This window comes from Porites lutea, chromosome 11, assembly GCF_958299795.1.
Source record: "Porites lutea chromosome 11, jaPorLute2.1, whole genome shotgun sequence".
Lineage (NCBI taxonomy): Eukaryota > Metazoa > Cnidaria > Anthozoa > Scleractinia > Poritidae > Porites > Porites lutea.
In genome coordinates, this window is record NC_133211.1 from 23,403,754 (window position 1) to 23,415,537 (window position 11,784).

General features: G+C 39.7%; 1 protein-coding gene across 1 annotated transcript; it reads right to left on the reverse strand.

The window, feature by feature from the left end:
• Positions 1-7,693: 7,693 nt before the first annotated feature.
• Positions 7,694-9,570, reverse strand: LOC140952120 (uncharacterized). Its single transcript, XM_073401546.1, has 2 exons — positions 9,257-9,570; positions 7,694-8,739 (listed from the first exon to the last, which is right to left on the reverse strand). The coding sequence occupies exons 1-2, from the start codon at positions 9,327-9,329 to the stop codon at positions 8,291-8,293; spliced, it is 522 nt and encodes a 173-aa protein (XP_073257647.1). The 5' UTR covers positions 9,330-9,570; the 3' UTR covers positions 7,694-8,290.
• Between the last annotated feature and the right edge of the window lie 2,214 nt (positions 9,571-11,784).

The window sequence follows — 11,784 nt, forward strand, 5'->3', positions numbered from 1 at the left end:
ACCCTCGCTTTCTCTTCCTCGGTGAACAATTCGTCGAAGCGCTGTGCCATCCTTCTCCTTGGCCACCTAGAACAAGGACTCTAATTTTGAGTCATACTCGAACTTTTTGGCAAATTTCGCTTAGTCGTTTTTTTGCTTTGTAAAGCTTTCCGGATAAGCCTTCTTTTTAAGATACTGGAAAAGATTTCTATATTTAGCGGAAGCCATCTCTAAAACGTTTTCGATTTTCCCGCGAAATCCAGCATTTTTTTGGAGGGGATGACCAAAACACTAGCGATTTGGGCATCCCGGGAGGGTACCGGGGGATGCCCAAAACGCTGCAGTAATATGAGAAGGGGATGCCCAAAACGCTAGGGATATGGGAATGGGGATGCCCAAAACGCTGTGACAGCGGGTAGGAGAGAACCCTGGGAAGGAGGTTGTTTTTCAGTTTATTTTTCTAAGCAGTTACAGACCCCCGCAGCCAATTTTCGCAGTCACACCTTACCACGTCATACCATGCAACTTTCGTTTATTATTTTACAGTAGCATGTATATTCGTGGTTTTTTCTAATAACCGTGATGATGAAGGAAGTATTGGCCAAAAAACTAGAAATGGTGTTAATTTAGGGAGCATGGGAACTAGTGCTTCCAGTTAAGAAATTCTTCAGGAGCCGGAATGCCGTAAAAATCAGCTGAAATAGTGAGATTTGAAATACTTTCAAGCTTCCTGCAATTGACGGTTAATCCTAACCTGCTTTTTTGACGGTTGACGGTAAAAAATAGCCTTTTTTGGCGGTTTAGGCGCGTTAATTTTTAGGCCGATTAAATTTTGACTGCTGACGGTAAAACACATTGAGACCCTCTTACATATATACATCTAGGCGGTCGACAATTTTTGGGTGATTATCGACTCCTTCTATGATAATAATAATAATAATAATTTATTACATTTAATAAAGCGCTTTAACTATTAAAATATTCTAAAGCTGGCGGAGAAACTGAAAGTTGTGCCGTTGCAGTGCGCCCTTCGGACGAACTGGAAAGCCTAAACTGCCGCGCATCAACCATGTCGGAATCCAGCTCAGGTTAAGAATTTTGCCGGGCCTCCGAGTATTTTTAACATAAACATATTTTTAACACAGGAGTATTTTTAGTAATTATAAGTCTTTCAAATAGCACTTTGCTTTTCGTAATACCTTCCAAACATCTAACTGACCTGATGGTATGATCTGTTTCCAAAGTTAAATAGACTGTCTGATCTTGAAGGTCAAATCTGAATTAAAAAGAAAAACTAATAATGCTACAATAGCTATCTAATCTCATGGCCCTCATGATACCGACAGGGAAGGGGGATGGGGCGAGTCCCCAAATCCTGGCCGAGAAACTGACAGTTGTGCCGTTGCAGTGCGCCCTTCGGACGAACTAGAAAGCTAAAACTGCCGCGCGTCAACCATGTCGGAATCCAGCTCAGGTTAAGAATTTGGCCAGGCCTCAGAGTATTTTTAACACTGGAGTATTTTTAGCATAAGTTAAAGACACCAGTCAGTTAGCGAAAATCCATCAACACAGCTAAAAAAGAGCGCATACAATCAGTAAAGTTGCCAATTTCGAAAGTGTCTCCATATGTATTTAATGCAATCCGGGTTCGGGAATGCGGGAAATTTGTGCCTGTGGAATCCGGAATCCTGGGCTTTGGAATCCAGAATAAAGCCCAAGGATCCGGAATCCCTTAATGATTGGAATACCCGATCCAAGTTTCACTGACAAAGAAATTGGAAGGCCCTGCTTGGAATCCGGGCCACTGCGGAATCCAGAATGCAAAACGAAAAGTGATTTGTTGAAAACTAACGAAGATGTAAGCTCCGCAATTGCAAAGGCTCGGAATTTTACAAACGTTTGAAACCTTGGGGCAAGTTTGGCTCTTTTCTGGTATCTATCCCGGGATCTTGCGGATTAAGACCAGTAGCAAATATACATCGACACTGTTCAGGAGTGAAAAGAGCGCCTTAACCTCTATATAACGAAGTCATAATTAAGTAAATAATGTCTATATCTCCGCTCGCTTTTGGATGTATCACTTTTATACTTAAGTTAAGTTTGCTATTAGTGGAACCTTGGACCTCGGTATCAACGAAGGGCCAAGGCAGCTGGCAAGATTTGTTCGCTATAACGAGGTTTCGTTTATCATATATTTTATTATTAGTGAGGATAACGTTCGTTATACCGAGGACTTCGTTATATACTGGGAGGTAAAGGCGCTCTTTTCATTCCTGAGGAGTGTCGATGGATATTTTGCTTGCTGGTCTTAATCCGCAAGATCCCGGGCTATAGATAAGAACTATAAGAGAAAAGAGACCGCAGAAAGGAACTCAAGCATGTAAAGGCATGGCCTGAGGCTAATTTGCCGGGCTTATAATGATCATTACTTTGAGAAAATTTACCAGAACAGCTTCCAAAATTTGAAAACCTCGGAAAATTTCCCTGTTACGTTAAGAACCAGATCTTTGTATCACGTGATCAGTTATGGACAAGTCAACCATCCAGAAAAGAAGAGAAAACTAAAACTGGGCGAGATAACCACAGTCGAGATATTAAATACAGTATTTTTATCATTGTTCCTCGCATGAATCTGGCCGGAATGGTTAACTCGATTTTTTATTTAATTAATAATTAAGCAAAATAGGTCACGTGACACTTTTCATCTGTTAGTATCATTTAAGAAATAAAAAATTTTCTGCGTTCCGGCCGCAGACTGAAATTTCTTACGGTAAAACAAACTGTAGCCTGCAAAGCAGCCGTACTTTGCATTGTGAGTGATTTGGACGTTTAAACTAACAGAGAGTTGGGGGCGAGTAAATGATTCCTTTCATGATGGCGGCCTCAATCAATATACCCCTGGGTCGCGTTTTCGTTACTGAAAAAAAGTATATTGCTCTGCAGGCTCACTTAAATGTAATTAACAATTCCTACCCCATTTAGAATTTATTTTGAATATTATTGACATTACGTTTCAAGGGACAAATCAGTTCAATCCTACAGAATTCACCTCGATATAGCCTGTTCCAAGCGTTCAGATAGTGGAGAGCGGTGCAGAGTAAAGAAAGCGATGAAAAGTAGAGGGGGACTCTCCTCCTCCCTCGCTTTTATTTTTTCGCGCTCCTTTTCACTTCGCACCCCTCCCCACTATCTGAACGCCTGGAACAGGCTACCTTGATAGAAAGTTTCCTTAAAATTTTATGCAACTTTTAGAATTAAAATGCATGGCCGTAGAAGAAAACAGCCCTATGTTCTCGGGGGATCGTGACCAAAAATTGAGTACATACTTGAGGACACTTTGTCAGTCGATGATTAATTGATTTAAATTAGTTACAAGGGGAGTGGAGAAAAGGAAAGATGTATGGTGCCTTGAAATGTGACGTGTCCTTAGACCTTCAAAAAGTCTCTCATTATGACTGCTAAACTGATTCAGTCTCCATCACTGCTTCTCTGAATTGAATCAGTTTTTCATGCCGATCAATTTCTCGTTTTATGACGACTGAAATATCGAATGAGTCCCGAAGAATATACCTACCTCACGTAACCACCTTGAACTTACCAATCAAAGCTCATGATGTTCTTTGTCGACGTCATGCATACCGGCGCAGAAAAAAAAGATAGCTTTTTAGTGCGCGCCCGGCCCTTTTCCATGATGAGCACAGCAACAAATGCTAGAGGCCATCCGTGTCAGTTTGGGTGAGAGGCGGGGGCCTACGACATTTTTTTTTCGTTCAGTTTCACCACTTTATGAACAGTTTCAACTTTGTAAACTAAAGAACAAATTACAGGGGGTGTAGATGTTGAATACTATTTGAAAAAACCTAGCTTTTACGGGTAAGGTCTTCAGCAGAAGTCGGGAAAAATTGCAGTGGCCGGGGGACAAAAGTACATTCAAGTCACGCCTCACTTCGCTGTCTGAAAAATGTAACACATGGACCGTAGTAAGAATGCATAAGTTTTGTATCGTGAGCTCCGTTAGAGCTCAAGGGGGCTGGTTCAGCCGAAGCGCCCTACACATTAGCCTGTAGGGGAGGCTCTACTCAGGCTACCAAACGGTGTGATGGGAGCTGAGGCTGTAGGTTCGAACATGAATACCTCATTCTCTTTTTGTTCGAATCGAAACACGGGGACACAGATGCAGGTTTTTCTTTGTACCATTTAGATTGCATGTTCTTGTTTCCTCGAAACTAAAAGGAGGTTAGCCTAAAGCTTCACAAGACGAATTTATCATTCACTCATTCACGATTCGTTCAAGGGGCTGTCGACATATTCACTTTTCCCCCGCCGCCCACGTCAACTGGACGTTCACTTGAAATTTTGCTTTGCATCGCTTTAGTATAGACTTATAAAATGTACAATTTCGGCTAGTAGACGGAGTTTTAATAAAAGATCATCATTTACACTCAGTTCTTTAATTGGTCCTGTTTTCTCTTGAATGGTGTCACGAGCGCTTTTCCACACACCTAAAATTTTTATATCAAAATGCATCAGTTTACTTTTGTTCATAAAAACCCCGCACTAACGTCCACTGCCTTACCCTCTCCCATCTAACGTCCAGTTGACGTTAAGCGAGGGATCTGGAAAAGTGAATGTCGACGGCCCCCATGCAATCATCACACCGATATACCTATTGTGTCTTTCCGGGATATGCCTGCCCATATGTAGCAATATTTAATCCCTGTTGATTCATATTTGATTTGGACATGATTTCTTTAAAATTTAAACCTCGTATCTAAAATTTATTTAAATTTAAAAGAATTTCATTCAATCCTTTGGAAATTTCATTTAAACTTCTCACGGAAATCCATTTAATCTTTGATTAAATTATGGTTTAAACAGTTTGACATTTTCGTTTAATTCATTCTATCCATTTAAATTTAAACTTTGGAATTCCCATTTAAAATTGTCTGAAAAATGTCTTTTCAAATGACCGAGGGGGCGGACGTCGGAGATTATACATGTAGCTCTAGGGGGAGGGAGGCGAGAAAAATAGAGGGACTGTAATAACATCACTGCAGCTCGCGTTTACGGACCGCGTTGTACCAGCAACGCAGGAGTTTGATTGGTAATTAGACAATAGATGTTAATTGGCGTTGACAACGGGTTTAGTTTAAGTTGCCGACACTGACAAGGCTTTGACAAGTCGTCGTTTCTATTAAACGTACGCTTTCATGATACCATAAGGCACATCTCGCGCAAACACACGAAGGAATTTTGGCATTTTGCGGATGAATCACGTAAGTCAACATGCTTTTGAAGCAACTCTGCCAGGGGAATGTTGTAACACCGTTTCTGCCAAACGAATTGAAATTTAACGCTACGGCGACGCAAGAAAGAGTACCTGTCAGAAATGCTTGGCTTTTTATCGGGAGGTTTGACCGTTGTAATCTGTGGTATGTTCCAGAAACTGTATAAAATCACTGTTTCGAAAGGAGATATTTGTAAACACGCGAAATCGATGCTCAATGTGTCTTGCATGTTTTTCATTGCCAGCGGAGTCTCTTAATGAACGAATGGTAAAAGGCGTAAAATTCCTGTCATGCCTCCTGAACGCGAGCTGCAGTGGTGTTATTACAGTTCCTCTATTTTTCTCGCTTCCTCCCAAACCGTCCGCCGCCCCTTAAGTAGTTTTGGCACTCATCCAAGATGGCAACCCGTAACGCATAGCGCTCGATCTCGATGATCTTACGGAAAAATAGGGGACTGTGAACTGTCCATGAGCGAAAGTTCATCCACCTGTCTCTGTAGAAGATTAGGGAATTTCGGATAGCTCACTACGATAGGCTGGGACGGTTAGATGCGTAACGGGCGGCCTGGGGCCATAACGGTAAGAAGGTGCGAAAATTTGCAATTTAAGATCGGACAACAAAACAGAGGACGTTGAAGTCATGTGCGAAACTCGCTTGTAATTTCTTTCTCGGAAGGCTCAATTACTGAAGAAGAGTTTCTTATTTAAAACGAAGAATATCAATCAGGGGCCGGTTGCTCGAAGCCTGGTTAGCGCTAACCGTTGGTTAAGAGGTATCAAAATGTATAGTTTCCATGGTATTTAACGCTGGTTAGCACTAACCATGCTTCGAGCAACCCGGGCCAGAAGAATAAGGGTACAAATTAAAGCTAACTAGTTTTCAAAACTAGTCGGTATCGCAGCTGGACGAGTGGAATTTGAAGAAGCATTAGGAGAGGTGCTGGAAGACAGAAGCCTTGACGCTTTGCTTAGTAATTCGCTCACTCTTCCTTTCGTTCCTGCGTCCACACTTTCTACTGCCGATAAAAATGGCAGCCGAGGATACGACATGTGACCTTGCCATGTGACTTGAGCACGTGATCCCGGCCGAGCTCGCCCCAGGAAGGTTAAATGAAATTTACTTTCGCAGTTTAAATATAATTTACATTGGTAAGTTTAAAAGAAATTTGTTAACGTTTCGATTTAAAGGATTAAGTTAGAATTCAGCAGTTTAAAAGACATTTTTCAGACAATTTTAAATGGGAATTCCAAAGTTTAAATTTAAATGGATAGAATGAATTAAACGAAAATGTCAAACTGTTTAAACCATAATTTAATCGAAGATTAAATGGATTTCCGTGAGAAGTTTAAATGAAATTTCCAAAGGATTAAATGAAATTCTTTTAAATTTAAATAAATTTTAGATACGAGGTTTAAATTTTAAAGAAATCATGTCCAAATCAAATATGAATCAACAGGGATTAAATATTGCTACATATGGGCAGGCATACCGGGATTTACTATGCAAATATTAAAAACCGGTTATCTTTTATTTTCCCTGAATCGATCTATTCGTGTATATGAAAAAGCGTGCAATTTGAAGTGTAATAAATTAACTGTGCCCATTTCGATCGAAAACAGTAGAGTCTACGTGCTTGGTTTACAGATTACGCCGTTATCCATGATACTAAAGTAACTCAAAAGAGGTAGTAACTAAAACCTCTTTCAGTTTTATGTTAAATTTTCAAGAAATGAAGCAATGCAGTTAGGATTAATTACTCCTGATTACACCTTACACGACGACTTGGAAAGCTATTACTCGGTATCAAAACCCGCGCTCTTCACCGCCTTGTATTTAAAGAAACAGATTTGGCGGTAACAACAGCCGGTAAGGAGCAACTAAACTGAATTAACCCAAGGTTTGTTTCCCAAAAACTTTCTCAGCAGTCCTCTTAACAAGTTTGTAGTTTCGAGGATATACAAGAGAGGGGTAAATGAAATGGAGAGGGATCATACTTTCTACGGCTGGTTTTGCTCCCTTGCCTTTCAATTAAACGTAGTCTAGGATGCCTGAAGAAAAGTCGGCGTACTAAAAGATTAAAAGAGCCCGCAACTTGACATAGCTCAAGGTTCTAAATGAATAGTATTGCATGTGAGTAATACCAGTTCCAAAGCGTTTAGGTTCACTGTTTTCTAGCTTCATTACGTAGTTGACAAACAATTCATGCTTACAAAACTTATGATCCGATCGCTACATTTAGAGGGTTATTCCTTCATCCCCTTTTTGAGGGTATTAGGAGGGTTATGAGAGTATACTAGTACACTCGACAAGCGTGAAACTTTTCACCTACTCTAAATGTTATAGCAATTAGGGAGTACGATGGTCAAGAGACCGCGTGATAACCCAAATAACTTGACATGCCGAAACATAGTAACATTCCACATTCATTGAAAGAAGATAAAAATTCTTTATTTACAACCTTAAGCCATTGATTTACAGCTGATCATATCAAAAAGATAAAATAAAATTTCAACACATAAACATTATATTCCTCTTCCAAAACTATCGTCTGCCAATATGAACAAATGAATATTATGTTGTTTTTCCTTTTACACCTCTACAAAAGGCAAATAGGTCGAAAAATAAAGTTTCTATTGAAAAAATCCCAAGAAAATTGCTTTGTGATCTAACAGTTTTTGACTTTTAGATTATTATCTGTCTATTCACTTTCCCAACATAAATACCATTCCGACAGAGACAGGACAAAGTTCATGTGTTTCTCCAAGGCACAAAGCACGCACAGGGCTTTCTAGACATATATATACACCAGTGCTTCTCTAAAATTCCTGAAATGCGATACTCGTAAACCAAATAGCACCCTACAAATTTATTTCGCAAAAAATTTAGCTAAATGGCACTACATTCATGCCCAGGCATCTTGCCCAAAGAGAAAGTTAAACTGAATAAAAAATGACCTTAACTGAAAAAAAAAAAACATATTTACATGAACTAGTCCACATTTTTCCACAGTAAATTATCAAAATTTACTGTCTGCCTTTCGGGAGAACCGAGTAGATTCCGTCAAGACAGCACTTGTAGAACACTCCCTTTAGCTGGGGTTTGAGGCAGTGCCGTTCAAATTGCTGGATAAGGCGTTGCATTCCACGCGACGGCTTACCAGTATATTGAAATCTTTGCCTGGCATAATGAATCATATTCCGGTATTTTGAACTGTACTGTCGATCCACTCTACAAAAAAGCCTCCGTTCTGCAGCACGGTAGCCGATTCTGCAACAGCGTTTCTCCATGTGGCGCCTATGCGACATTTTTCGTAGCACATTACTTTTCACCTTCTGTGGACGGCGAGGACCGGTCGACGGACTAACTGTTGAGTTTACATGCTCTGCCCCAATAGCTACCGATCCATTGACCGCATTCTGCACATCCAGCTTTGACGTGTTCGATTTTTCCGGATTCTTGCGATGCTTTCCTCCTACACACACACACACAAAAATAAGCTTTTACTTTTCATTTTTTTTGTGTTTTGGATGTTATTCAAAAACCCATATAACTGAGGTCTTTCGCTTAATAAAAGGATGAATATATTTATGCCAGATCAACTCTAACAATACACGAATTTCAAACCTTTTGTCTCAGGCCCGCTGTTCATTTAATGATTATGTAAATCACGTTCACAAAAAAAACCCATTGCGCGCCATTTCGAAAGGTTACAGTTTACAGCAATTACGTCTCATGAAATCTATTGACAGCATACACATATGTTTTTCAATGAATAGAGCGATTCAATAAAACGAACATGCCTAATTGTGGTATTTGTTGTGGTTGAACGCGAGAGAGGGAAAAAGTCCAGAGATTCGTAACATTACATTCACCCACCGAAATTCCGGAGGCAAAAATCAATGAAATTCCTACGTGGTAAATACAAAATATTTAAGTTCTTTTAACTAAGATTTTAGGAGAGGAAATGAAGTCAATCTGAGCTAACTTACCTCGTCTTGCTTGACTAAATTCAGACAAGCAGATGACAGTCAGAACGATGAAGATCTTGGTTGCGAAATTCATGGCTTCACGCGATCGACTTCAAGTGAGAGTCGAAAACAGTTGTTACAATCTGGAATATGCCCTCAGAGTGTCTTGAGATTCTTCGTTAAGGCGGTCAAAGTATAAAATGGCGCGTTCGACGGTAAGTACAACTATTTAACACGCGGACAAAGCCTCATCTGTAATCTATGAATTGTTCCTGCAAATTCCCTTGATACTGCGCGCATGAAACAAGAGCCGAGTAAATAAACAATCGTTACGGATGACGAAAACTTTCCGCAAAGGAAAGCTTTTAGGGTGGGGAGAGGAGGCATTTTGACCCACCTCAAAATCTGTCAATCGGTGACAAGACTATTTGGCTTAGGTGATCACAACTTGAAAAATACTTGGCGACCCATGGTCCTGATGCAAACGGATGTTTATAAAAGGAAAGCCAAGGACATGGCAAGAGAAATTGTAAAATCGTACTTTGCCCTCCCTACTTGGGTAAAAAGCGTGTTTCAACTTGAAAAGGGTTTGATATCCTGTGTTGCTGAGGACAAGGCAAACTCGTGGCAAATATTAGGGCCATTTATACGAGGAAAAATAAGACGCGTACGACGCGAACTGTACCATTTATACGAACATGTCTTATCTAATAAGACGCGTCTTAGCTAAGCCGCGTCTTTATATTTTAGACGAAATGTGCCGTTTATACAGAAAGTTCGCGTCTTATTTAAGACGCGTCTTATGTAAGACGCGTCTTATTTTTCCTCGTATAAATGGCTCTATTGTTTCCATAGTCTAAAGTAAATTTTTATGGCGAATTATCATTTTTGAATTTTAGATATTTCCTTCGCGTGGGAGAGAAAAAAGTTATTGTTTACAACTTACATGACTGAGGAGTTCGCCTAGTTGAGGTTCAATATTATTAACTGGTATTAGTGCCTAAAGTTTTCTGAAATCTGAAAAAATAAATTTTTAAGCAACACCATGAGATTTTGTCAGGATAGAGAAGAAATTTCACTTATGCAGTGATTATCATAAGGGATGATTATTGACTGACAATCACCGCCCAAAAATGGGATTGTGGTCGAAATTACTGTAGACGATTCAGAAAAAGTTTTGTCTGTGCTCGGCTAATTGAGCGGCTCCTCTGAATTGAGAAATAAACTTGTGATCACGGAACTATAACCATCGGTAAAGACCAAGGGTTAGTACAGCCTCTGGGTGAACCTGACAGGGTCTTGGTTGGGATATCACCCGAGATATCAAGGACACGTTCTTTTGATAGTATGTTTTGTACATGAAGAGGTATAATTTTGACGGGCTATACAAGAAAATTAGGGTGGTAAGCATGTTTAGTAGTGTCCTTTATAATTAACAGAGTTAATTGGCTTAATACCTTGATGAGCAATTAAACTGTACCGCAATTAATCACTCCACTGCTTATCAGGATCATCTCATGCACCATATCGCTAAAATCTCGGTTGCAAATTCCATCCCTGACACCATGCACATTTAATTTGGGTTAAATATACAGATCAAAGGATGGGTTTTTGTGACTGAGTCACCATTACTGAAAACGAAAGAATTCAATCAGGCTTGATTTCGAAATATTGTTCTTGAAAGCATCTCGGAACCAATAAAGTCTAAATGAACAACAATTCGAACTAAACATGTGTTTATCCTTTTCTAACAAAAAAAAAATATATATATATATATATAATATGAAATATTTTTGACGCATCGAGACATGCTGGAGCCATCTTTCAAGTGACAATTGTGGTACGTGCCGTTCCGCCTTTTGTAGTTGAAAAAGTAGATGTTTTGACGTCAAAAAATATCAAACAATTAGTTAACACGTCTTCTAGGAATTTGCTTTGAGTTTCTGATGTAATATTGTAAACTTGGCCGACCTTTTCATTTAACTTGATTTTTGTTACGAAACCCAAAAAACATGAAGAAAGCAATTATACCCGCGGGTACTCCCTTATATAAGCTATATAGGTATATGTCACCCCATCGGGTAGGGTTTTTGCGCGGTTTTGGTCTGAAAAAGTCTATACACTTTGCCTACCGTAAATCCTCTATTTAGTCCCCCCTCTCAAATAAGCCCCCCCTCTCCAATAAGCCCCCCCCCCCCTTTTCACAGGAAAAAAGTTAATAAGCCCCCCCTCCCCCTCCCCCAATCCTTATTCTTCACAAAAAAAATTAACGATTAACGTGGACTGATCAGTCATGGTTTATTCAGGCTGAAAGTTCATATTGTTTTTGGTCTTTGGCCGCATGACCTCCAACTTCATATGCTTAACTTTCTCAACTTTGCGCCCTAGTTCTCTGTGGAGAACATTTTTGAAGAATAAGAATTTTGTTTTTGTTACTTTTAGGCTCCCACAAGTGAAATAAATACTTTTGACAGTGACTTTAATTGTACAACGCGTAATTCTACTCTGTCTCATACCACGGTGTTTTTGCTACAGGTGATGCGTTTTGC

Coding starts and splice junctions, on each gene's coding strand:
- LOC140952120 (XM_073401546.1), bottom strand. CDS start 9,329: ATGAATTTCGCAACCAAGATCTTCATCGTTCTGACTGTCATCTGCTTG. Junction 8,740..9,256: donor ATTTAGTCAAGCAAGACGAG/GTAAGTTAGCTC, acceptor GTGTGTGTGTAG/GAGGAAAGCATCGCAAGAAT.